Below are 26,722 nucleotides of genomic sequence, written 5' to 3'. Positions count from 1 at the left end.
GAAAGTGGGTCATACGCAAAACCCCCTTTTGTCCCCCTGAATATTGTGAAATAACCTCAGTGACTGATACTGTAGCTCCGGGAACCAACCCCACGGTGACGGCAGGGAGGGCCCAGCGGCGCAAACGCTGCACACAAGGTGTTATGTTTGAGCAGCGTAACAGCCGGGGAAGCAACGCCGAGACTTCGCCTGGGTAGGCAACGTAAGCCTTTGATCACCCTGGAGGCTTCTCCTCTAACTCGTAAAATCCCTGTAAATGGATCAACTGAGGCGTCCAATTGATTACCAGGACTTAGTATTTTTGCACTTACGCTGGTATTTATTCGTACGTAGTAATTCCAGTAGGCCAGAACGCACCTGTTCATGGGCAAAGATGAGTTTACTCCACCTGGGAAGGGGAGAAGTATCCTGTTTTAGCTTCTTTGGTTATACTACCAAGCCACGAAATTATATCACACGCTTTAATAAACTTGTACTTTATTTTAAAAAGATGTGATGCTGTCTCAAGTGGAAGCGTGCTTGACTGGTCACTAACATGCAGCTCTCGAGTGACAGCAGGATTACTTTGTGTAGACCGGGATTACTTTGTGTAGATCTCCAGCTCGACAAGTGGAGATCTCTTGTGCAAATTCGAAACAAAACAAACAAAGAACCCAAACCCACCGCCCTGGATGAGGCTGACATACAACCGGTCTACTAGTGGAGTACGACCCTGTGTAAGTCATGACGATACCTCTGCTTTTCCACTAGTCACCCAGTATTTACTCTTTGTCTAAAAATAATTTAGCTTCAACCTTCAGGTGCCTCCTGCAACCACACTGTTCAGGACAGTGACGATTCTTGGACACTCAGACAAGCTTTTATTATTTCCACCTTTTTTAATGCCTTCTCATTCCGAGCAGGTGAGCACAAAATCCATACAATGCGATTTTGGCTTCAGTCAGTGATTTGGCCATTTGCTTTTCTTTTGACGCTTCATCAGGGGTGGGTGGGACACTTCAGAAAGGTGAATTTCCACCGTCGTGACAGAGGAGAGGACACTTCCTCAAGCGGCGCGGGCAGAGCTCAGCAGGCTGCTGTCGCTCTGTGTCCCGGTGGCAGCCTCACACCCCCGCTGCAGGGACGGACGTGATCACAGCCACGCGCCCGCTGGAGCTCCCGAGCGCTTCTCCTGTGCTCCTTCCATCCCCGCAGATTTCACCCAGCCGTTGATGATGCTGGCTTCCAGCCTGCGCGCCGCGGTGACGGATGGGGGGTCAGCTGGATTGTGTCCGCTAGAGAGAGCAGAGCAGCGGGACGCGTCAGCGGGCAGCAGCCCCGTGCCTCTTGCACAGGGAAAGCCAAGCCAGGGAACCGAAGGACAGCGATTGTGTTTTGTACTTGGAAAACAAGTCACAGTGTCGTCCCCACCAGGAGGCTGGGAGGCATCGGTGGCTGCTGCCCCCTCTGCTCCGGGCCTGGGCTGATGGCTAATGCCAAGAGACACTGGACTACTTCACGTGACTGATCGCTACAGGCTGTCACACGCTTGTGCCAATGCTCGTGCAAGAACAAGTTCTAATGGAAGTCCCAGAGCTTAGTGCTGCGTTCTGCACAGCACGGCTTCCCTGAAGGCTGCGAGAGCCCTGTGCGGGGGAGAAGGTTGCTCTTCCGTGGTTACGCTGCGCCAGGCTGGTGTCCGGTCTGCCTTAAGTGAAGTATCTCCTGATTCTTTCGGCTGTGGCTAGCTAAGATCAAACAGCCAAGGCAGCAGGATTTTGTCAGCTAAAGGAGATTCAGTACTTACCGGAGATCTAGGTGATGAGCGCCTCCTTTAATGGTCAGGGCAATTAGTGAAGGACTGAGGCTGCTGTTTATCTGGAAGAAGGAGCAGAGACAAACTCTCACCACGTTACCAGGCGGAACCGGACATGGGTTCTGAGAGCTGGAAGATGAGCTGGGCAGGACTGAGGAAAAGCACTGGAAGAGCTCCGTGCTATGGTGGATATCGCGTGGGTGGCCACCAGCCCTAATGAGCCAAACCCCCTGCCTCAAACGAAGCGAAGGCTTCCCCCAAGACGAAAGCTGTCGGCCCGTTCCAGTACAGGCGGTTGGAAGTAACAGGCTCCTTTGAGCCCGTGCCCCCCGAGCGGCCGGTTCCTTTTGCAGCTGGGATTGCCAAGGAACTCCTGCGTTACAATCGGGAGCTAAACTACCTCAAAGCCCAGTTTTAAGTGTTTAAGTTTTTAAGTAAAGCTCTGCCGCCCTTCTGAAGTTTTGTTCAATCTAAGCCAAAATATGCCCCGAGTGGCTGCTTACAGCGACCACTTGGTCTCACACAGCGTGCGGAGACTGGAAACGGCAAGGAGCGCTTGGCAGCACTGGGACCTCCCCTCGACACGGAGACGCGGCAGGTCGTGGTTCGGAGCCCGGCTGTTGGGCAGGGAGGCTCCTGCTCTGTCTGCGCTGCTGCAGCAGCGTTCCCGGCTGACGGACTCCAGTCAGGGCATCTGTTGTTAATATCCTGAGGCTCCCGGAGGGTTCACATAAACCAGCCGCTTGCAGAAACTAAAACGGGCTAAAGATGAATCACCCGTGCTGCTCGGAGAGGGAGAGGGGAGGCGTGGCACCTGGAAAGGCTGTGCTCGGGCTGCGGGAGTGCACGTGCTTACCCCACCTCCGGCCCACGGGTCCAGGTCTCCATTTGAAAAAATGATGTTGCTTGCACTTTTCAGGTCTGAAATTCAGAGAGAGAACGTTTGAGAGGCCTCTTTCCTGCCCGTTTACCCAAACGTGTTTCCCACTACAGCAAACATGGACAAGTACAGAAATCACACAAGAATAAAAGAAATTCTTGGCAGTTTTTACGATTTCCACTTTTGTCTCAAGGAGGCACAGAAAGGCCTGTTTGGTTCAAGTCAGCACAAGGCTGTGACTTTCTGCCGGGGCTTAGAGCGCTGTGCCTGTCCCCACGGAGCTCAGCTGGGCAGAGGGGGGACGGGCAGCCAATTACAGGGTAACGCAAGGGGATGAGCAGCTGGCACGACTCACCTCCTCCCCAAAAGTTTGTCTGCAGCCAGCGTGCTCGCGGCTTCACGCGCCATTTGCTCCAACAGTACTGCTCTCGCATGGCCTCCGTGAAGGGCATCGCAGGGAACATGTCAGTCACGTTGTTGCTGTTGAAAGTTAAGTTGATCTCGGTGCAAACCTGCGAGGTACAAGAGCTGTCGTGGGGCAGGGGTGTAACCAGGGCAGCAGCTGAAACCTCTTGGTGCCACCAACACCTTACCTGGTAGTCCCAGGCCTCGGCGTCCAAGCCAATGCCGCAGCCCGTAGGGTCGGCACAGGACTGGTACAGCTGGTATATGTCGTAGCACTGTGCCGAGCCGGAGGAGTTGTAAAACACCCCTGCCAGGTGGAAACACAGCGCAAAGCCAACCCGTCAGTACCTCTCCGCTGTCTCGCCCACCGCCTCCCGCATGAGCCTCGTGGCCAAGACCCAGCAGAGGGGTAGCCATCCCAGCTGGGCAAGTGGGCTGGGGCAGAGCTGGCAGGGTCTGCACCAGCGTTCGGTAACGATCCCAACTCTATGCCACAGCTTTCACGTGGTCTCAAGCCCGGCTGCAGGATATCCTTTGCTTCTGCTGCATCCATGGGGAGGAAGAGGCTCCCGGGTGCTCCCTGCTCATGCCAAAAGCCAAGCAACTGGCTCACTAGCCCTTGGGAGAGCCGCAGCCTCTGATCCCCAACGCCCCCAGGAGCAGGCTGTGTACAGGACGTTAGCTGGATGCTTCAAACCGAACGGGACACGATTGCTAAGACCTTCCCACCCCCTCCCTGAAAGTAGCTGTTGTCTGAATCCATCAGAGGGCCAAGGCTGGCTGGTCACAGGCAGGATTTTGTTTGACCGTTGTTGAAGAAGGGAAAGACAGCGTGTGCAGGCTTGCCCAGATGAAAGAGCACCTGACCAGGCGGCCCAGCGAAGCGTAGCCGGGTAGCTGCCCAGGAATGAGCTGCTTTTTGTGTGGATGGGTAGTTACCAGATAGCGAGGAGGAGGAATGCGGCTACGCCTGTGGCCATCCGCTGCTGCCAGTGTCACAGCCCGCAGGCAAAATCCACAAACACTGCGGGTTTTGTGCAATAACCAGCTCCAACGGCTCCGCTTGCAAACGGCCCCCGGCGGCTCCGCGAGGCAGGCAGCGCGCGGTGCCTGCAAAGCACCAGGCAGAGGCCGTGGAGGAGGGAGGCTGCTGCAGCCACCGGCTTCTGGATGGCTCTGTGGCGTGGGCAGCACAGCCACGGCCCCCCTGAAGCATGAAGCCACCGGTTCAGCTGCGGACGCCTGCCCAGGAGATGCACTGAGCGCGTGCAGTGGAGTCCCGGGGCTACGCCGCATTCAGAGCAAGGCTGCTCGGCTCACAGGCCGGCATGGCCAGGCTCGTGTCGGACACCTACCTGGCGAAACTCCTGGAAGGGCTCAGCAGCCTTCGCTCGCAGAGCGCACTGTGCGACGTGACACTGGAGGCAGAAGGGGTCTGCTTTCCAGCCCACAAGATCATTTTAGCCTCAGCAAGTAACTACTGCAAGATCCTGTTTGTTGGAAATTTGACAAGAGCGGGGAGCCGGGATGGTAATGTCCGGCTGAAAGCCGTCAGCGCTGCCGGGCTGAGGAATGTTCTCAACTTCATTTACTCCAACAAACTAGACCTCTCATTACAGAATATTGAGGAGACCTTCAAAGCCGCAGAAACCCTCCTGGTTCGGGAGGTGATCAAGCTGTGCTTTTGCTTTCTGGAGGGTTGCTTGAACTGTGAGAACTGCATGGATGTTCTTAACATTGCTAAAAAACTCGGCCCAGCAGAGTTGAGACAGAAAGCCATGCGCTACGTAGGGCAGCACTGCCAACAGATCCTGGCTGATCCTCGGCGCTTGAAAGACCTGGACCGAGGAACCCTTTGTGAAATTTTAGACAGGACCGACAGCGAGGGATACAGCGAGCTGGAGCTGCTCAGGGCCGCCGTGAGCTGGCTGCAGCACGACCACGCGCGGCTGAAAGATGCAGCAGATATTTTAAGGCGCATAAGATTCCCTCTCATTCCTTTACAGGATCTGCACAGATATGTCCGAGAAATGCCTCTTATGAGGCTGGATTCAGGCTGCCACAGATACCTGCAGGAGGCTCTGAATTACCACTCCCAGCCGTACGCGCAGCCAGTCCTGCAGACCCAGAGCACGAGCCCCCGCTCCGGTTCCGCCGTGCTGCTCGTCACTGGTGGCAGAACCACCAACAACTGCGTCTCCAGAGAGATGTGGGCTGCGGACCAGAGCTGCAGCACCTGGCACAAGGTCGGCGACCTCTGCGTGCCCGTGTACAACCACTGCGTCGCCATCATCAATGACTTCCTCTTTGTCATCGGGGGACAGTGCAAATTTGATCCCACAGGAAAGCAGCCATCAAATGAGGTAAGACACGAGAAGCCTTTAGCCTCGGAACAACATCTGGGTGAGGGAGGGAGGGAGAAAGGGAGTCATTCCTCTTGCCCACCACAGCTCTCCCACCTCTGCATATTTCTTAGAGCTCTGTGCAGTACTGAAGGCCCTGGGGAAAACAGCTTCCAAACCCTCTGGGAAGCAATCAGGTCCTGCCCTGGTCTCACCTTGCTCCCGCTCTAAATTGTCATCCTAATCCGTACACAGCTTCCACAGGGTGGGTTCAGCCACATCCACATCACTCAATCAAGCAACCCCACGAGTGCTGCCCCCGTCCCCGTTGCTGCCGCCGTGGGACTCACGCTGGGGAGGCATGGCTGAAGCCTACCGCTTCGCTTGAGAACGGCTCCTTCCTTGGTTTTGCCCTTGAAAGGCATACCTGCTTCAGCTCCCAGGACCTTCCCCTTCTGCCGGGAGAGTAAAAAGACTTGTGCAGGGGTTTATGTTTCCCTAGACGGCTTCAGTGAGCTTGCTAGAAACACCAGCATGTTTTTCTTTCCCATGCTCCCAGGGGGCTTATTTCCGTGTGGTGTTTAGTTCGACACTGCCACTGCAAACAGCCGCTCCCTTCCACCGCCTTGGAGGCCGGAGGCAGCTCCGCAGCAGTGCAGCAGAGGACGCGGGAGCAGCAGGGACGGGGCGCCGGCTGCTGGGCTACAGCCCAAGCCCGGCACTCACCCCATGTGGTTCTGCAGATGCTGACCTGGGCTTCCTCCCCAGGACTGACAAAACAAGCTTGGGGAGGTATTTACTGCTGAGGAAGATGGGGGTGAAAGCCCAACCTTAGCAGAGGTGCTGTGCCCCTGCGGTGATGCCGCCATGGACGAGAGGAGGGGAAGCCACTCCTGCCTTCTCCTGGGCAAAAGCAGCAGGCAAAGCTCAGCTGCTCCCTTTACGACACACTCAAACAGCAGCAGAGATGCAAAACCTGCTTGCTTAAATCCCACTGAAACAGTTTTCAGCTGACACATGCAAGCTAGTGTTTGCAACAAAGGTATTTCATTAAGCCAACTTGTTTCACCTCCTGCTTGCTCTAAACTGAGAGTGCAACCTCTTCCCAGAGCTCCAGACCCGCAGAAAGGCCTAATCCAGCCTCCAGCTCCACCAGGGAGGCACTGCTGCATCAGCTGGCGGGCACCAGAAGTCAAGCCTGTCTAGGTCTGAATATAAAACCTTCTTCAGACCAGGGAGAACGTTTATCGGCTCCTGAAGCCACAGGAGACACAAGCGGGCCAACCGCCCTCTGCTAACCATCACCCATCTGCTGCGATCCTAGGTTTTCCGATTTGATCCCCGCAACGCTTCCTGGCTCCAGGTCGCCAGCATGCTGGAGAGGCGGACACGCTTCCACGCGGATGTGCTGTCTGATCGCATCTTTGCCGTGGGTGGCGGGACGCTGCTGGGGGCCCTGACCTGCACGGTGGAATCGTACCAGCCTGCCGACAACAAGTGGGAGTTCATGGCTCCGTTCCCCACACCTATTGCTGACCACGCAGGCACAACCCACAAGGGAATCCTCTACGTTTCAGGTGACAGAGCTAGTAGAAAGCAGCATATTTTCACATAGCGTCATTGATTGTTGCTGGCATGTTAACGTCACAGGCTAAGCCTGCACCCTCCCCAGTAACACCCACGGCTCCGGCGTCCCTTTCCTGCTGTGTTAGCGCAGCCTCACTGCCCTCCTGAATGGCAGGAGTTCTTTTCTTTCCAAGACATCAACGGTGACTTCATCTCCTTGCAATCCACACCCCTGCTCGCCTCTGACCTTGCAATCCTGGCTGAATCCCAAAGCTTTGCTGCCTGAAAAGGTAAAGCAGGAGCGGGCCGCCGTGGTGTCGGGGATGGGATTAAACCCTGGTATTAATCTGAATGGACGGTGTGGGACTAAACCCCACTGCACGGCTTTGTTCGTCGGTACAAAAAGAAGTATCGTGCAGGCTCTTACCCTCTGATCCCGCACAGCTCTTGCCCTACGAGGGATCCCGTCTTTCCAGGGATCGTTGCTAGATTGCGCAGGACGTTGAACAATAAAGCAGCATGGGTTTAAGCACATCAGGAAACTGCTGTAGGATCTTTAGCTTTTGCAGCTACTAATTTGGACTTAAAAGTTAACCTTTGGTTTGTCCTAGGGAAAGAACTGTGCTGTTTGTGTTACTGCCTCTGCAGTTAAAAGCCCTGGGCCAGCCTACCAACGCCGGAGGCTCCCTGCTTTGAAAACCAGCTACGGCCAGCTGGGATCACTCTACTCGTCCAGCACGGACTAACTTCAACCGCACAGCGGCACTTCTCTGTGCTGGACCGTGCACGCGAGCCCCCAGGGGCCGGGCGGGCTGTCCTACCCAGACGCGTGCCCGCTGAGGGCAGGGCTGGCCCCCGCTGGCAGCGCAGATGGATAATGGGTTCCCTGGGGCAAGGGCTGAGGCTCAGGGGCAAGTCCCTGCTTTGACCCAGCTGGCCCACGGCACCTCTGTTGGTCTCTCTGTTGGAGAGCAAGGACAAAATTGCCTCACGGAGCTTCACACACCCACACCCCAGGGTGACTTGGGCTGGATAACGCCGTAGCCCTTGGGTACAAGACCTTACCTACCTATAATAATCATTTTGTTCTGAACTAGTGGGGTAACGGCAAATTTGCTGTGGCCGGCCTACAGCCCTGCCCAAGCAAACTGAAAAATTACGCCCATTACTTCAGTACCAGATTTAGACACGAGTTCCACGCAGACAAAGCGTCCGCACCCAGGTGAGCTGGGGCTTATGGCCAACCTGAGATACCACCTCCCGTGTTGGCAAAGACTTTCTGCAGGCTGGGATCCAGCGGGCAGGCAGCTGGAGGCGCCCACCCCCCCCCCAGCAGCACCCTCCTGCTGCACGGGGCTTCTCATAATGCACCCCTGCAACACTCAAGTGAGTGCTTCATCAGGAGAAAAAGCTGCCACCAGCACTGGCAGATTGGCTCTGACCTTCTGTCAAAAAGCCAAAGTTCAAAGAGCTTTGAACGCTTTTCTTTCAAGCCACCATGTTGTGACTGCGCATTCTGGAAGCAGATTCCCTAATTAAAGCTGTTCCTGGTTACGCTCGAAATACTCCCAGAGCTTCACTCCAAAATCTTCTGTGGAAAACTGTTTACAGAAGGAGCTGGAACTGGTTTGGAGTTTATTATTTTTTTTTTCTTTAAAATACCTAAGAAGCTCAGGTTTTAAATTTCACACCGCATCACCTCTGCAGAACGGTGTGAAATTTTAAACCTGAGCTTCTTAGGTATTTTAAAGGCAAAAAAGATCAGCTCTGCTAATGTTTGCAGAAGGTTTGCTGGGTGTCAGAGAGGATGATGGATAGATTTTCAAGACTTCTGTTTTCCTTGTAGGGGGCTTCTCAGGGGGTAAAACCTTACGAGACACTTACAGCTACCTCCCTCGCCTCCGACGCTGGATTGGCAACAGTGCCATGGCTTTTACCCGCTGTGATCACGGGATGGCTACAGTCAGGGACAGGATCTTTTGCATTGGAGGAAGGACACTAAAAGGAGTAAGTTCATTTGCTCTTATAATCCCAAATGTGCTGCAAAATGGTGTCTCTACATTGCCAGGCTCTGAGTGTTTTATTCCGACAGGTTGACCAGTAACTTCATTATTTTTGGCCTCTTAGCTGACCGGCACAGTCAGCAAGTCAGGCCAATAAGCGTATGAAAACGTGCCTGCCGTTACAGCTGTGCACGTCGCAAGCTGCCCTGTTACCACACTCGATTTGCTAAAGTACAAAGGCTGTTCAAAGGGTTTTGTTTTTTTTTTTTAATAAAGAAAACATGGTGGAGGTGCAGCCTGCTGACACGGGAAAACCTGAGTGTAAAACTAGTCACGTACTTGCCCCAACACACTGATTCCCCTTGTTCGAGCTGAAAAGGGGCGCAACACTGGCAGACGGGAGGAGGAACGGACTGCAGGGAGGACGCTAGCCTAGATTTTAGGAAAGACGGAATGCAAATGAATTCTCTTCAAACCTGTATTTCCCATCTCGGAAAGAGGAGGGAAAGCACTGCCCAGCCTCCTGGGGAAGAGACCTGACCATGACTGAAAGACTCGCTCTAGCAGAATCCCATTCCCTGAAGCCAAGAGAACTGAGTTTTCCAAGATCATTCATCAATTCCCATTTGAAAGTGTAAAGACTCAGGGCCTGGCCCCATTTTACCACGATGGGTACGGTTTCTTTCGAAGGAACGCACGGGCATCTCAGAGTACTTAATTGCTCACTGAGGAAAGGATAGAAATCTATAAAGAGAAACTGCACATCCAGGCGGACATCAAATTCATCCAGATGACACAAACTCAGTTGTGGTCCACAATCCGATGCAATATAGCCCTCTTTAGATGGGTTCCTTCGTAATGTGTTAAATATCTAGAGAGCAGGCAGGACTTGGGCTATGCCAGTCCCAGCAGGTCCCTGTGGCACCTTGCTCAGCTCGCTCCTCTGATTTTCCAAGAAGGAAAAAGCTCCTTTAAAGCCATGCCATTCTGGTGTTTTATTCAGTTTCTTTTGAGGCTCTGCTAAATTGCTAAATGCGGTCAAAAATCTGGCACCTCGAGCCCCGTGGTATTCAAACAGGATTTTGGGGCCCCTCTGTACAGGAGGGACACTGAGGTGCTGGAGCGTGTCCAGAGGAGAGCGACCAGGCTGGTGAGGGGTCTGGAGACCAGGGCATGTGAGGAGAGGCTGAGGGAGCTGGGCACGTTTAGCTTGGAGAAGAGGAGGCTGAGGGGAGACCTCATTGCCCTCTACAGCTACCTGAAAGGAGGGTGGAGAGAGGTGGGGGTTGGGCTCTTCTCCCAGGGGAATAATGACAGGACCAGAGGAAATGGGCTGAAGCTGTGGCAGGGGAGGTTTAGGTTAGATATGAGGAAGAATGACTTTACTGAAAGAGTGGTCAGGCACTGGGACAGCCTGCCCAGGGAGGGGGTTGAGCCACCATCCCTGGAGGTGTTTAAGAAACGTCTAGATGTGGCACTTGAGGGCACGCTCTAGTGACAGAGATTGTAGGGTTTTGTGTGTGTGTATGGTTGGACTCGATGATCTCAAAGGTCCTTTCCAACCATGAAGATTCTATGAGTCTATGAAACACTGGTTTCCTTTATCGTCAACCAAGCGAGCCTGACATGACAGTGACGCCCACTCGAGGTGTGATACAATGGGTGAGTGTTGGTCTGGTTCTTTGCAGGCAGAGGAATGGATTCACGTCAGTGAGACGGAGTGTTATTGTCCTGGAAGCAACCAGTGGACAACGCTAACGCTATCCCCGTTCAGCTGCTGCCAGTTCAGCGTCACAGCTCACCACACTACGCTCTACCTCACAGGAGGTGCGTCACTGCAGCACATGCAGAAAGAAGACAGTGTTTTCCTGTATGACACAGAGGGCCGGGCATGGAAGAAAGCCAGTCCCCTGCCTAAAGCTCTGGTGGATCATGCCTCTTGCATGATTAAACTGTCCCAAGTGAACGTAGCTGGTGAGACGAGGAGAGGCATAAAGTGCTCCCCCACAGGCAGAAGGAAGAAATCTACTCTCAGCTTGTTCATCACAAAGAAACAAGAGTCCCACTTTGCCTCAGAAAAGAAGTAGGATGTGAATAAGTCAAGCAGATCTGACAGTGTTTGCCAACAGTGTAGTATTTTAACAACTCTTCCAGTTGCCAGCCGAACATCTCTAGCAGTGATATGGAATTGGTACATTTTTGACTTGGTGTTATTATGGTGACATGCATAATCTGCAAAAAAAGAATTAGTTCCCAATCCTACTAAGCTACATCAAACCCGTAAGAATTCCTTAAATCAATTTTTTGTCATTAAGAACCCGTTTTTCTGAATAATGACCAATGTAGAACTTATTTTCCATGAGCAACTTCAGAGATTTTATGAGGAAGTCTTCAAAAGAGCTTTGAATTCCATCTCTAGTAATTTCCTTACGAACACTGCTGGCTCACAAATTAAGTACTGACAGAGACACATATACGCAATGTATTTAAAACTGTCTTGACACTGGATTAAGACCATAGGGCACTGCGATGACAACCTTGTCCTCAACAAGCAGACCAGAAAACTTTCTTCAGTGAACATGCATTGAACCCGTGACTGCTTGAGCCAGAGTATGGGTAAACTTTTAGAAAGGAACCAAGTATCTTAGAAGTCCACATCTCACAGACAGTCAACGGGCTAAGGGGCTGGAATGGACAAAAAACCTGACGAGGATAAGTTTGGAAAGGTGTGAGAATGAATCCATGGCCACCATGGATACCCTGATGGACAGAGCCAATATGGGGCAAACCGTCCCAGTGGGAGTCATACCAGGTCCCACGATCCACAACCCACACAGCAATGCGACAGCTCTACTTAACAGGTGCTTCTAGAAAACAGGGCGCTAAATAAAAGACGAAATGGATACTGTTAACTCACCGACAAGAGCAGCCAGGCCTTGAATTGGGTCTGTGTGGGCAAGGATTTGTTCGCAGCCAACCTGGATGAGACACATTACAGGCCAATTGCAGACAGGATCGTTAACAGTCTCTGCTCTGTGGAATGGCTAGGCTGGAAGATTCACTAAAATTACCACGTAGACATTTTATGGTTCAGCAGCTTTCCAAGGGCTTAATGGTTTTTGGGGTATTTTTCCTCCCTTCTAGCAACAAAATACATAGGAACAAGGAGACAGGGCTAGGACAAGTTAAGCGGCTGTGCAGAGGCTGCAGTGATACACTGCAAGGAGTTCCTTCCTCCTACAATCAGAATATTTCAATGCCCTCCTCAAGGGCCGGGGGCGGGGGGGTGTAGAATAATTATTTCCTTTTTACAGGTTGTTAAACAGACCCTAGAAGGGAACTGGATGCCCAGTGGAGCCAGAGACAGCCCCTCCTGAGTCCCAGTACAGCGTAGCCTGTATGACATGCGCAGCACGCGTGTCGCTCCAGGTAGGACCCGAACCACAAACGCCGCAAGGCAAATGAAGTGGGGTCGGCGTGGTGTGCTGCAGCGCAGCAGAGAACAGCAGCACCACGCTGACAGCACGCCAGGAGGAACCAAGGATTGCAGCAGCAACTGGTGATCTGGGATCAACGCTGGGATCCTTCCAAAGCAGCTGCTGTCTCAGAAGTCTCTGCCCCTGAGGCCCAGGTCCCTTTCCCACACTTCCCCATCTCTGACTCTCCGGAAAGTTTAGAGGTTCTCCAGTCCCAACAGCAGAAGACATTTCTCTGCGTTATACTCTGAGGTGCATCATCTCCCTGGGCAATACTCAGAAAGGAGCCTGATTTTTAGGTCTCCCTTCTCACCCACCAAGAACAAACAATCTATGAAAGTGTGTTGAAGTGGGCTACAACAAAATTACATTTTTTTAAAAGCTACAGGCTTTTAGTGTTTAAAAGCTGAAGTCAACAAGCTTGCACAGGTCTTTGTGTCTAAGGTAAAGGCAGAGCAGGGCAGAAGTGGCTCCAGCAAACCCTCCCTGACGAGCCTTACAGCACTTCAAACACTGCACTCGCCCTCACAGAGTTTAAAGTGTGTAGATTTACTGCCAGGGTGGATGGGCTGCAACATCCACCGCTACTTGCCCCTGTCACCATCACCGATGGCGTGTGCTTGACAGTGCACCGAAGTGCACGGCAGAAATTGCAACTCTCACCTGTGTCCTGGTACTCACCTTCACTGGATTGGCAGGGAGGTGACCCATGAAATCGGTTTTGTAAGGGTAGTCCATCATGGCCATCATGGTGAAGGCATTTCTAGCAAACCCAAAAAGCTGGTAAACATCCTCCTTGTTAGAGATCTTATTGCATGTGGCCATTTTCCTGCTAATTTCATCGAAGGCTGCAGAAAGAAGGAAAATTGAAAGACACAAACTTCAACAGGTGCAAATAATACCAGCCTTCAGCGTCTTCTTTCACTCAGAAGTAAGACGATGCTGTAACACGCAGATGAGGTTTCTAGTGGGAAGGACACATCACATCTAAATTTACACACAGGTAGATGTTCAGACACAGCCTTCCTGTGCAGCTTCACGCTGCCGTGTGGCCCAGGGCCCCCAGCTGCCCCTCGCAGAGCCGCTGACACCTCCCTGGGGAGCCCAGAGGAGTCGGCACCCACCGCGACAGCAGCAGTCCCGGCTGGCACAGCGAGAGGAGCAGCTTGGTACGAGCCCGTCCTCGCCGGTGCCCTGCCTGGCTCCCTCCCTGGGCTCTGCTGTGCCCCCCAGGGCAGCCCCCCCGGTAAGCTCTCATGTAGGAGAGCAGGGTCCAGCATGCAGGTCCCGGTGGGATTAAACAGCTGGAAGAACTGTCAGGGAAAAAAACAACCAACCAAACCAACAAAAGAGCGAGTTCCTTGGGAGCTGGGTGCATTTGCAGTAAGAATTGCCAGTGGGAACAGTCCTCACAGAGTTACAAAGGGCTCCCGAGACGAGCCTTCAAACTTCAGTGTGACGCCGAGAGGTCAGCTGGAGTCAGGAAATCCAAATTTGAAGAGATCCCTTCAAGATGCACTCATATATTTTTGCTTTTCTACTGGGGAATGCTGCTGCTTTTCTTTTCATCCTCCGCGTTTTGGCGTCACAGTTCCTGTCTGTCCCTATCGTACTCCACAAGCCGCCCACCGCAGCCCGGCTGTCCTTACTTGGAAGCCCAAGGCCAGCGACCTGCCTCTGGATACTCACTTGAGAGCCTAAGCCTTAAATATGACCACCTTATCCACCCCACTGCAGTAAGTGTGGCCCAGGCAGACCTTGAGGATCTTGGCTATTTAACGGTAACATTTGTCCTGCTGTCACCCAAAGCTAAGTGGGATTTTGGACCCCTGGCCCCTCTGGGCGATTCCAGGACGAGCTCCTGCAGCGAGGCAGGAGGCACACAGCCCCTGAGGGGCAGCACCACAGGCCAAGCCAAGCCTTGAGACAGACCAAGAACCCACCACAGCTCCTCCAACACCATGCAGGGCTCCCAGGAGATGCTGCATCGGCCCACGATATCTGCTCGGAGGCATTGCAGACATCTTCACCAGTCTCTGTCCTTGGCTTCACCTGACTGCCCAAGGTTGGAGATGAAAGAGACTGTGATGGCTGCTTCAAAACCTAGATTGCCTTCCAAATACTTCTCAGTTGTCATATGGTGCGGGTGCTGAGGACAGGCATCTGGTGAAGCATGAGGCTTTACAAGCATAAAATGCAGGTGTTTTGCACCTGCAGGTGTTTTGACACTTTGGGTGTAGAAAAGAGAGTTTCATTAACACCGTTCCAGCCCCCATATAGATACTTTCGTTTTGGTGTTGGTTACTATCTTTAATGCCAACTGAAACTGTTCATTAAATCAAAAATCAATCGTGTAAGCAGGAAGAGGCAGCCAGGTGGGCATTTGCATTGATTTAGCTGAACAATTGAAGACCTAGCTGAAGTAAAACTGAATCAGGTCTTTTCCAGGCCGTGGGGACTGCCTGCTGGCTGCCCTTGGGAACCGTCTGCAGGGCTGTCTCTCCTTACCTCCACTCAGGCACAGATCTTTAATCTGCTGGAAGGCTTTGCGGACAGCTGTGACGCAGCCAGGGCTGGACTTCTGAAAATCCTGAAGGGACAGAAAAGACACAGGATTACGGTTGCGCAGAGGAGACGCATGTGGAGGCTGCACTGGTAAGAACTGCCAGAAGTACCGGGAGATGAGAGGGGTTACTGGCCCACTGGTCAGAACCTCATCTGCGTCTCCAGGAGCAGTGATACCGGTGCTTCTGCCTTGTCCCCCAGACAATCAGCACACCCCAGCAGAAGCCAACAGCCTGCACAGGTCAGTCCAAGCAGCAACTGTTTCACCAGGTCTCGCTGAGATGAGCTGTTAAGACAAAACACTTCGCACTTAGTGGAGCCATTAGACTGAACATGAAGCAGCGAGGAGACACGTGCCTTGGCCAGCAAATGGGAAGAGGCTGCCAGGCTGCTTGGCCTAAAAAAATTTTGTTGTGCCTTTTTTTTTTTTCCAGACACACCATAGATTTCTTCCAACTCCACTTTGTCTATGAGAAGGAGTCATGGAGAAGCCAGTTATGCATGGGGGCAGAGCACCGGTTTGGGAACCAAGACCTGCTTTACTTCTTAAGCCTGCCAGCGACCTGCCGGGTGACCAAGGCGGCCGTGTCCTTTTTCTTGGAAAAAAACATCACCGATGCTGAAAAAGCACTTCAAGGTATGCTCGAAGAACTACAGATGGTTATGCTGGTGGAAGAAGTTGTTTCTGTCACTGAAAGCCCTAGCAGCCAAAACTGTTTCTCTTCTGTCAGCTTGTAAGGCAGTTTGAGATCAGTTGGCAACCAGTGCTTTGTAAAAATAAGAATTAGTAGCGCTCTTTTAAGGTCTCTTTACCCTGCTAGACCAACGGTTAAGTAATCACAAATCACTAGCTAAGCAGTTTTCTTACAAAGACCCATCCTCAACTAAAACCAGCCTCTCTCCATCATTTATCAACAATCCTGGTCAACAGGAGAGGTGCCGGATGACTGGAGGGTGGCCAATGTGACACCCACCTACAAGAAGGGTCGGAAGGAGGATCCGGGGAACTACCGGCCTGTCAGCCTGACCTCGGTAGCAGGAAAGATCATGGAGAGGATCATCTTGAGCGAGCTCTCACGGCAAGTACAGGGCAGCCAAGGGATCGGGGCCAGCCAGCATGGGTTTAGGAAGGGGAGGTCCTGCTTAACCAACTTGATCTCTTTCTATGACCATGTCACCCACCTTCTGGACGCAGGGAAGGCTGTGGACGATGTCTATCTGGACTTTGGCAAGGTCTTTGACACCGTCCCCCACAGCATTCTCCTGGAGAAGCTGGCGAATCATGGCATAGACAAGTGTACTCTTCGCTGGGTTAAAAACTGGCTGGATGGCCGTGTCCAGAGAGTTGTGATCAATAGGGTGAAATCCTCTTGGCGGCCGGTCACCAGTGGTGTCCCTCAGGGCTCAGTTTTGGGGACGGTTTTGTTTAATATCTTTATCAATGATCTGGATGAGGGGATTGAGTGCACCCTCAGTAAGTTTGCAGATGACACCAAACTGGGTGGGAGAGTTGATCTGCTGGAGGGTAGGAAGGCTCTCCAGAGGTCCCTGGACAGGCTGGATCCATGAGCCAAGGCCAACTGTGTGAGGTTTAATAAGGCCAAGTGCCGGGTCCTGCATTTCGGTCACAACAACCCCCAGCAACGCCACAGGCTCGGGGCAGAGTGGCTGGAAAGCTGCCCGGCGGAAAAGGACCTGGGGTGCTGGTGGAGCCAGCTTAACATGAGCCAGCAGTGTGCCCAGGTGGCCGAGAAGGCCGACAGCATCCTGGCTTGTATCAGGAGTAGCGTGGCCAGCAGGGGCAGGGAAGGGATGGTGCCTCTGGACTGGGCACTGGTGAGGTCTCACCTCGAGTGCTGTGTCCAGTTCTGGGCCCCGCTGTACAAGAGGGACATTGAGGTGCTGGAGCGTGTCCAGAGGAGAGCGACCAGGCTGGTGAGGGGTCTGGAGACCAGGGCATGTGAGGAGAGGCTGAGGGAGCTGGGCACGTTTAGCTTGGAGAAGAGGAGGCTGAGGGGAGACCTCATTGCCCTCTACAACTCCCTGAAAGGACGGTGCAGAGAGGTGGGTGTTGGGCTCTTCTCCCAGGGGAATAATGACAGGACCAGAGGAAATGGTCTGAAGCTGCGTCAGGGGAGGTTTAGGTTAGATATCAGGAAGAATGACTTTACTGAAAGAGTGGTCAGGCACTGGGACAGCCTGCCCAGGGAGGTGGTGGAGTCACCATCCCTAGAGGTGTTTAAGAAACATCTAGATGTGGCACTTCAGGGCATGCTCTAGTGGCAGGGATTTGTAGGGGTTTAGTTTTTTTTGTGTGTGTGTATGGTTGGACTCGATGATCTCAAAGGTCCTTTCCAACCATGAAGATTCTATGATTCTATGAAAAATAGATTTGGGACCTTTCTTTTATTCCTAACTCTGCCTTTTTGTCTGATAGTTAGGCTTAGAGAAATCACTACGGAATTTTCCACAGTTTACCTGGGCACCCCTTTAGGGGTTCCAAATCTCCTTCTGGATGTGCTTATTGATCTTCATCTACTAATGGCTCTAATGGGAGCGTGGAGACAGATCAGCCTGGGACAGAGAAGCAGGTCTGCTCTGGCTGCTGTGATGGCCGAGCTCCCCACTGGGCAATGCTGGACTGCTGCAGGGCACTCCCGGCACGCTGGGGAACACCACCCATTCCAGTTCACCCCCACAAAGCCTTACGGACCCGGGAACAGCTCAGCTGAGCTGGTGTGGAAGCAGAGGCAGGAGGCATTACAGCCATTCCGAGGAAAGCTGTTGCCCCTCCAGGCTGCCAGCTTTACTCTTGAATCACACCGAATTCAGCTGTCTAAACTGACCCAAGCTGACGGCCCGAACAGCCCCTGCATCGGTCACCTAATGGGAAGCAGGGATGTGGCTGCGCGTGTCGTACTCACACAGGGGCATTCTGCCCGACCGCATCATACATAAATGCCTTCTGCAAAACCAACTTTCTGCCCTCTGCTCGCTTCCCCTGTGAGCTGGAGGCTTACGAAGGAAGCTGGAAAAGCTCAGTAAAAGTCACAGAGAAAGCTGCTTCGAGACAATGCTCTCTGACTCACGGGAGGAGAGCGCTCCCGCAATGATTCATGAAAGGTTTGCGTCTTCATTAGTATTAACAGCTCTCAGGGGTGTTCTCTCACCAAGAGGAGCAATTGAATTCAGATTTCAGATGCACAGATTGCTTTTATGCAAATACACTGAAGGGGGAAGGAATTACTTTGAGAACAACACAAAGTGCTTGCTTAGAATCTCAGCCCAGAGGACGACTTACTGCTGCAGAGAGAATATATTTTAAAATTAATTGGAAAGTTTTTCACATGAAAAGGTCAAAGCCCTAGTTCCATGGGTGTGTAGTGACTCACAGCATATTCACAGCCGAAGCAAGTCAGAGCTATCAGCTGCACAGGCTTCTGAGAAGGAATTACTTTCAATCAGGGAAGAATTCCCACTGCAAGGCCCGTTAGATGATTGTGGTATTACATTTTTTGTTTTAAAATGTATGATTTTATGTCTTTTATTCTCTTACACACTTAAAATTTCATTTCAATGCATTTATTGTGGTTATTTTCATATGATAGACTTTTCTTTACACTTACCAGTAATGCCATCTGTCCTGTAAGTCTCTGCATTGAAATAAGGTTTTCATATATGTCAATAAGAGCAAAAAGACCAGTACTACCAGGTAGTACATTTCTTTCCTTATAAACTAAATGTAAGTCAGTTCTAAGCAATACCACCTTCCTATAGGTCCTATGTCCTCAAAATGTGAAAGCTACATTTAAATTTTGGTTTTAAGTGAGCCCAGGACACCTTGCGTATTTTTAGTTAGTGGAGTGAAGCTCTTCATTGAAACGCAACCATCACAGGATTAAGGAGCTGCTGTGAACCACTGATATCAATGCAAAATACAGCATCTGGGGAGAGGATTTGAAGAATAAATTATCCAAAGGGTGTTGGTCCAGGCACAAAGGAAAACTTTCAGGCTGTAATATGATTAAGTCACCAGAAATGGGCAAGTGAATCCTTAGTGCTACTAAAGGTGCTGGAACCGAGCTGTGTTGCTCAGCAGAGCAGCATCTTTGGCCCTGAGCTGCCACAGCCAAGGCAGTGCCCAGCCATCATGTCTGCAGCTGCTGCTTTTCCTTACAGGTTCCCATTTAATTGCATTCCCTGCCCAGCACTGATGCTGTGAAGACAGCTGTCTGTTTAAATACATAGAAAAAACAAAAAAATTCAGCCTCATTAAAGAAAGAAAATACTGCTCCTGGAAAGAGCGTATACTTACTGCTGTTACATCTCTGAAGAACTGGGTAGGGTCTCCAAGCCCAGCCACAGACAACAGAGGAGCACTGGCAGCTAATGCTCCGGCCACAATGTTTGGGTATTTCATCCTCATGTAAGCGCTCAGCATTCCTCCATAGCTGCCGCAGCATAAACAAAAGGGTTACTTCCTCTAACAGGCAGCTTATAACACCGCAACTCAACATTTCAGGCGAGCATTCACAGGCTTACCTAACCCAAGGCAACAAGAAGCTTAGGGATATCTAGTACATGCCATCTTCACGTAAAAAGACCCAGTTACGGTCAAGGAGGCGGCACACAATGTGTTCTTACCGGCCTTTTCCCCAAATGCTCACACCAACTCTGGTGGGAACACAGCAGCCCAGTTTGCTTCTGCAGCCAAATGGAAACCCTGCCTCAATGTTTAACTCTGCACCATCCTGAGTGTGTCCTGACAGCTTCAGTACAAAACCAAGCGGGGCACAAGTGAAGCGGTCACTATTCAATGGGGGAAGTAGCCACATTTTACATACAGGATGATAAAGTCTAGCTAGGCTCTTAGCAAAGGGTGTCCTTGTACACTACAGAACCTGCAGCCCTCTCTAGTGCTGGGAAGTGGAGAGTATTCTCCCCGGGCACCCCAAATAGCAGCTGCATAGATGATCAGCACAGATCTAGGGAAGGGGAGACATTAACAAATACCACAATAAAACTCAAAGCCACCTTGGTAGCTTCAGTGCCAGGGCCACAATCTGCAGATATATCAAGGGTTGCTAGATAAAGCCATGGTGACAAAAGTTATTCATACGCTGATGTTTGTGGAGTTACTCTGAGGTCACTCCCGGGACTGTGACACCCCCAAAACGCAGGTAACACCCGGTGTGACACCAAGCTTGCAAGTATTCAAGTTTCCCTCCCCACAACCTCAAGCGGTTGCAGTAAATACCGGTCCCACATCACCCACATGGAAAGCAACACGCATTTCCCTAACCCTGGTCTTGGAAGCTGGCATTAGCTGAAACCTTGCCACAAGTTTGGCAAAGTTATAAGCAAGAGAAGAGGCTTTGTTTCCTCCCATGGGAAACGCTGTGCTGCTCCATCCCTGCCCTATTTCAGCGTTCTTCACGTGGTTTAGCGCTGCTCAGGGCTGTGGCAGACTGAACTGTGATTTTGATTTACACACACATGTCTAACATGCAGCCCAGCCAGCAGATTCTGCTGAATCTCTCTCCCACCTCCCCGCCCCAGGACAGTTCCTGGCCCTTTTTACACTAGCCGTGGCCTGACAGTCACACTACAAACACCCCTGAGATCAACAGTCCAGCCATCACCGCAGCGAGCTGGAAACTTAACAACTGTCAGGTCAACTGCTTCTTAGCTCACTGCAGCTGAATTAGAAGCCCGGTACTTGGTGGGAGCTTTTTAAAGGGAAGCATCCCTCTACTGGAAGCGTGGGGAGCCATTCAAGAGACAAGAACATCACATCAACACAGCTCTGAGCTGCAACAGAGCAAGTGCTTTGGGGAAGGAGCTGCTAAGAAGCCAGGAGCAACCAAGCAGCAGGTGCAAAGCAGAATTACAAAGGAGCCTACAATGAAAACGGCTGGATGTTGCAGGAGCAATTTCCTATTTTCTGCAGTTCTGTCTGACTCATACACTGAAGATACCTAGAAACATCCAGTCAGCGGTGCTTCTCCAAAGCAATCACAAATCCAGACTAACTCTTGATGGGATATCTGACTGGGACCTGGTGATGAGCTCTTGGGAACTCATGCACAGGCACATCTGCTCTCTATCAAAGATAGCTTAAAGCTCTGCCTTTAAGACTTACTTGAGAGACAAATAGATCTGTGAGAACAGCACAACTCTGGCTGGGAAAGGATGCAGAGAAGGCAAGGAGCACACAAAACCTTTACCTGCCTCCAAAAGCAATGACAGGGCAGTCCGCAGCGCCATATTGCTGCTTAAGCTCAGTAATTAGCACTGCGTAGTCAGCGAGGGCTTGTTCCACAGTAAGCAGACCAGTCTTCTTCAGCTGCGTTGACTCAAGTCCAAATGGAAGAGACTTGCCATAGTACCTCTGAAAGGAAAGAGATAATACTGCAGAAATGCTGGTGTCAAGGTCTGGTTCTTCTCACTCCAGAACTGGGATAAGCGTGCACAAACGGGAAACGGTAACAGAGCACGTGGTGTCCTCTAACTTGTTCATAACTGAGGAAGTGCCTGGTCTCCTTCACCTGATAAACAGAGACCTTCAGGACATATCCTGTAGAGGATTGACAGTCCATCACAAGCTACTTCAGTGGGTGCCAAGTACCTCAGCACGTATCTCTCTCCTGAAACCCCCAAGTAGAAAAGGGAACAGGGTAATCTCTTCATGCATAAGTTGTGGAACAGAAGATTTATTAGAGTGGTGTGGCCTGTGGAAACTACTTACAAAAGTTCTGCTCTAAGGCAAATACACCATGGCATAGGTTTTACTGAAACAGTAGTCTGTATCCAGGACTGCTGGCAGGCACAGTAAAAAAAGATTTAGAAGCCAAGGTTAAGTAAAGAAGAGCTGCTACCACGAGGAGAAAGCTTACAGCAGGTATAGCTCAGCTTCAAGAGATATTATTTCTCGACCTGCAGAAAGCTGAATTTGGTAATCCTGAACAGAACAAGACTCTGTAGCATGCATAATGACTAAAATACTCACGTGCTCAGCAAAAATCACAAGTGCTTGCTGTTCCTCTGCTAATTCAAATATGAAGTCAGAGTTCTGAGCAAAAGTCCAGATGTCACCTTCATTGCCAGTATAGAAGAAGATGGGTCCAAATCCTTTGTTCCAGAACTTTTCTGAGTGGGACAATTGACAGAAGCAAATTTGAAAAAAAAAAACCAAAACAACAAAACAACATATGAGCATGAAATGACTACTTTTGGTAAGTCTGGGCAGGAACTTAACAAGGAAGAACTCTGTGAACAGGCTGAGCTGGGGCATAAAGGTATTAGAAAGGCCAGGCTACAGAAATCTCTCATTTGAGCAGGGGTGAAAAGAGCTTCCATGAGATCAGCACATGGCCTGGAACTTCTGCTTCTGCCAGAAAATCCCTAAAATCTCAGTTCTGCAAAGCATTTGGAAACACCTACCCACTAAAAGAGCGGTTTCTGATTTATATACCCTCGTCCCAAACAGATTTATGTATTATATAAATATTATATATTATATTTATATACACAACTGATCCCAAAACACTTGCACAGATCACTTTTCCCACAAATATAGATGTTAGGGAATTTCCTGCATCTTTCTGCTGCTCCTGCTGTGACGTATAGCATAGAGCCAAGCTGTAAATCACATACCATAGAATGGTGTGGGTGGGAAAGGACCTGCAAAGATCATCCAGTTCAATCCCCCTTCTGTAGGCAGGGACACCTCCCACCAGCCCAGGTTGCTCCAAGCCCCGTCCAACCTGGCCTTGAACCCCTCCAGGGATGGGGCAGCCACAGCTTCTCTGGGCAACCTGGGCCAGGGGCTCACCGCCCTCATAATAAAAAATTTCTTCCTTAAATCCAATCCAAATCCACCCTCTTCAAGTTTGAAACTGTTGCCCCTTGTCCTGTCACTGCAGGGCCTGGTAAAAAATCTCTCTCCATCCTTCTTATAAGCCCCCTATGTATATTGAAAGGCTGCAATAAGGTCTCCCCGAAGCCTTCTCTTCTCCAGGCTGAACCCCCCCAGCTCTCTCAGCCTGTCCCCACAGCAGAGGGGCTCCAGCCCTCCCAGCATCTCCGGGGCCTCCTCTGGCCCCGCTCCAACAGCTCCGTGTCCTTCTGCTGTCGGTGCCCCAGCGCTGGAGGCAGCACTGCAGGGGGGTCTCCCAGAGCGGAGCAGAGGGGCAGAATCCCCCCCTCGCCCTGCTGCCCACGCTGCTGGGGATGAGCCCAGGAGATGCTGGTGCTGATATGATGATCTACATTATATGTGTAACACACGCACATCTCTCTCTCATATATCATATACAAATACGTGATGATATATGAAGATGATGTGCTTCATCCTCCAATTTGTTTATAACTGAAGGCAAATTGAGACTGGTGGGACAAGCTGACCCTTGATGTCAAGACTTGCTTGTCTAACAGACATTTGCTTTAATGCCTGCTTGACTTTAACAAACATTTGATTTTAGCTTAGTCTTAAATTACACAGGAATTAAAAGGGATAATAAATAGCTTTCTTCAACAACAGACCTCAGACCATCAGTAAAGTGTTGATTTCAACACACTGCCACATGACCCAAAGGGACCCTCCAACAGTGGCTGTCCTACAGGTGCCGCTGCAGCACGTCACATGGGGCCATTTACATTAACAGAGAGGCCTGGATTTAGTCCTTGGCATTCTCAACACGGACTTGCCAAAGCAGGATTTGGCTTGGAAATGGGTTTGAAGCCTTTCATTTAGCAAAACCACTGCTCTTTGTTAACAAAGAGGCTGATTCTCTTTCTGTGTTGCATTTGCTGTGGGTACCAGGTGGGAAACTCAAGTGCTATCTTTACTCTGGCTTTTCTTCTGACGTGCTTTGTGGCTCCTGGAGCAATCGACCATTCACAGGAGCCAAAACCAAACCAGACAGGTTGCTTAAGAGGATATCTATTTTTAGACTGAAATCCTGGGCAGCTGCCAGTTAAACTCAAGACAGTCAGATGCCTGGTTGTGAAATAACAGTCTCCTTCAAGTTCTCGCTGATAATCTGAAAAGTCTCATATTGCACAAGCAGTAGAGGGGAAAGGAACTACTCACAGGAATTTTGAGTAAGAAACTCAAACTGCTGGTTTGTAAACCAGCAGGAATGCACTGTTAATATTTCATTTCTCACAAATATTATTCAGCTCTGCTCAGGACACGCAAATAAAACACTTTAAAAAGAAAACAAAAATTACGCAATGCTTTAAACCAGGTGATCCCAAAGTTCTGTTCAAAAAGGGCCACTTAATTAGTGAAATTTCAGCCTTGGGTGTGCTATCAAAATTCAGTGGTGTTCCTATATCTTTGGGCTGAAGTGATCCATGAATTCACACTTGGTGAAATGTATATAACACATATGACTGGGTGCAGGTGCTGAACAAGCCGCAGAGCAACAGGTGATGTGAAGAAGACAAGGTGCTGCATAGGAAGCCCCAGAGGCAGGCGGTGTGTGAGGCAGGTGCCAGGCTGGGCAGAGCTCTGGGCTGGCGCGATTCACAGCTACACCTTTGCTCTCTCCCTGCAAATCTCTCCTTGAGTCCTCCAAGCAGGCAGGACTGAAAAACATGTGATGCTAGTTATTGAAATTGCTGCCTTTTAGTCACATGCTGTTTAGAAAAGCCTCCTCTCTCTTACTGTCTGTTGCACAGAAGATAACTCATTATCTGGCTAGAAAGGAAGACGCTGCCAGACTCCTTGCTGGAAGCCCCCATTGTTCAGCACAGCTTAAGCTATCTAAAGTTGCAGGGGTTCAAACAACACAAAACACTGACCCAAGAGGAGTTATCTTCACTCGTAAGAACAATGGGTGCAGAGTGCAATGTTTGGGTCACTATTTGTTTTTTCTGCTGCATTTGGAGCACCGAGTGGCACTTGTAAGAGACGCCGTGGTCCACTGACAACATGCGTGCTCAGAGCCAGCCCTGGTGGAAGCCTAACGCAGCTGCTGTTCTAGTCAACTCCTGCTCCTGAAAGGCCAATCCCCACCCCTGCACCCCACACCGAACTGAAAGGAAGAGGAGGAGGAGGATACGGACAACACCAGGGGGAATGACTGGCTGATAAGGGGCTGACAATCAGCTCAAACTGACTCCTGGCTGCTCCTGTTGTGGTTTCAGTTGGGATAGAGTTAACTTTTTTATTAGCAGCTGGTAAAGTGCTATGTTTTGGATTTGGGATGAGAAAATACTTTTGACAGCACACTGGTGTTTTCAGTTGTTGCTGGGCAGTCAAGGCCTTTTCTGCCTCTCACCAGCGAGGGCTGGGGGTGCACAGAAAGCTGGGAGGGGACACGGCCGGGACAGCTGCCCCCAGCTGCCCAAAGGCTGTCCCACGCCGTGGAGCATCGTGCTCGGCATGGAAAGCTGGGGGAAGGAGAAGGAAGGGGGGGTCGTTCGGAGGGATGGCATTTGTCTTCCCAAGTCACCGTTGCGCGTGATGGAGCCCGGCTTTCCTGGAGATGGCTGAACACCTGCCTGCGATGGGGAGCAGTGAGTGAATTTCTTGTTTTGCTTTGCTTGTGCACAGCTCTTGCTTTCCCTGTTAAACTGTCTTAATCTCAACCCACGAGGTTTTTTTTCTCCCTTTTACCCTCCTGATTATGTCGTCCTCCCCCTCCAAGCCCGGGGGAGTGAGCGAGCAGCTGCGTGGTTCTCGCTGCCAGCTGGGGTTAAACCACACCAGCCCAGCCCCCCGAGCACTACGCAGAGCGGCTCTGCCCTGCACAGGGCCGGTTAAAGCTTAAGCAGACAGAAACTCAGCCCTGGGCCACAGCAGGGCCCTGCCGCGGCGCGGCCGGGCCGGGCCGGTCCGCAGCACACCCCAGCGCCTACCTGAGACCAAGTACCGCTGCGGGAAGGTCTCGTTGCCGCACGTCTCGAAGCTGAAGTGGTCCCGCACCTGCGGGAAGAACCGCTCCGCCAGGCCGGGCCCCGCTGCCCAGGCAGCTGGAGGAGGGAGCGTCAGCGCCGGGAAAACCGGGGGCCCAGCCCGGCCCTGGCAACTGGGGCCCAGGGGAAGCCGGGGCACCCGCCCAGCGCTCCCCAGGCCGGCGGGGGGCGCCGGCCCAGTTGGGAGGGGTCCCGCCCGGGGCACCCACCAGGAGCAGCAGCGGCCGGCGGCAGCGGGAAGAGGAGCAGGAGCGGCAGCAGCGTTCCCATGGCAACCCGCCGGCTCGCGCCTCTGCTCCACGCGCACCAAGCCGTCCTCCCGCGTGGGAACCCCAGGCGGCTTGTCACGTGATCCCAGGGCCGTGCGCATCACGTGGCGGCTTGCCTCTCCCTCACGTGACCGCGCGAGCGCCATGTCTGCCGGGGCAGCGCCATGTTGGTTGGGGGGTTGCCGTCCCCGCACGGCCCGGGGGTGCTGCCGGCGGGGCTGAGGCGGGAGGGGCCGGGAGTCGCATGCCACGCCCCGTGGAGGGTGCGGGGGGTCGGGGTAGGAGCCTTGGCGCTGAGGCGGGGCCGGTGGTGGTGCCGGGCGGTGGCCTGTGCGCCTCCCCCCGAGGGGGCAGCCTCGCCGCTGGCTTCTGCTTGTCAGAGCCCTGCAGCGTTTGCCTCTTGGCGCGGAAGCGGTGCGGACCTTCGCAAGGACGAGTGGTGGCACCCCCGGTCCCCTCAGTGATGCGTTTGCATGAGAAGGAAGAGCTGGGGAG

The 26,722-nt window shown here is 51.9% G+C and overlaps 3 protein-coding genes across 3 annotated transcripts in view; 2 read left to right on the top strand and 1 right to left on the bottom strand.

The window, feature by feature from the left end:
* Positions 1 to 303: 303 nt before the first annotated feature.
* Positions 304 to 26,483, bottom strand: DPP7 (dipeptidyl peptidase 7). The gene is made up of 13 exons (XM_074609271.1): positions 26,168 to 26,483; positions 25,902 to 26,015; positions 22,042 to 22,181; positions 21,260 to 21,423; positions 19,348 to 19,483; positions 14,976 to 15,057; positions 13,149 to 13,315; positions 11,909 to 11,969; positions 3,269 to 3,387; positions 3,031 to 3,187; positions 2,652 to 2,716; positions 1,787 to 1,857; positions 304 to 1,274 (listed from the first exon to the last, which is right to left on the bottom strand). The coding sequence occupies exons 1-13, from the start codon at positions 26,226 to 26,228 to the stop codon at positions 1,133 to 1,135; spliced, it is 1,479 nt and encodes a 492-aa protein (XP_074465372.1). The 5' UTR covers positions 26,229 to 26,483; the 3' UTR covers positions 304 to 1,132.
* Positions 4,118 to 11,908, top strand: LOC141751826 (kelch-like protein 9). The gene is made up of 4 exons (XM_074609270.1): positions 4,118 to 5,443; positions 6,747 to 6,999; positions 8,835 to 8,995; positions 10,680 to 11,908. Exons 1-4 carry the CDS (start codon positions 4,409 to 4,411, stop codon positions 11,076 to 11,078), a joined length of 1,848 nt encoding a protein of 615 aa, XP_074465371.1. The 5' UTR covers positions 4,118 to 4,408; the 3' UTR covers positions 11,079 to 11,908.
* Positions 25,436 to 26,722, top strand: part of LOC141751828 (dual specificity testis-specific protein kinase 2-like) — a 43,157-nt gene continuing 41,870 nt past the window's right edge. The window contains exon 1 of the mRNA XM_074609272.1: positions 25,436 to 25,559. Within this exon, the coding sequence (XP_074465373.1) occupies positions 25,529 to 25,559 (31 nt within the window). The 5' untranslated portion in view covers positions 25,436 to 25,528. The remainder of the gene's footprint in view (positions 25,560 to 26,722) is intronic.

Source organism: Larus michahellis, chromosome 15 (assembly GCF_964199755.1).
Source record: "Larus michahellis chromosome 15, bLarMic1.1, whole genome shotgun sequence".
NCBI classification, from domain to species: domain Eukaryota; kingdom Metazoa; phylum Chordata; class Aves; order Charadriiformes; family Laridae; genus Larus; species Larus michahellis.
Note: the sequence above shows the minus strand (reverse complement) of the source record. Positions and strands in the feature narration are given on the sequence as shown.

Coding starts and splice junctions, on each gene's coding strand:
- DPP7 (XM_074609271.1), bottom strand. CDS start 26,228: ATGGGAACGCTGCTGCCGCTCCTGCTCCTCTTCCCGCTGCCGCCGGCC. Junction 21,424..22,041: donor TTGTGATTTTTGCTGAGCAC/GTGAGTATTTTA, acceptor CTTTCCTTTCAG/AGGTACTATGGCAAGTCTCT. Junction 1,858..2,651: donor ACCCGTGGGCCGGAGGTGGG/GTAAGCACGTGC, acceptor TCCTTCTTCCAG/ATAAACAGCAGCCTCAGTCC.
- LOC141751826 (XM_074609270.1), top strand. CDS start 4,409: ATGGCCAGGCTCGTGTCGGACACCTACCTGGCGAAACTCCTGGAAGGG. Junction 5,444..6,746: donor GAAAGCAGCCATCAAATGAG/GTAAGACACGAG, acceptor CTGCGATCCTAG/GTTTTCCGATTTGATCCCCG. Junction 8,996..10,679: donor GAGGAAGGACACTAAAAGGA/GTAAGTTCATTT, acceptor GGTTCTTTGCAG/GCAGAGGAATGGATTCACGT.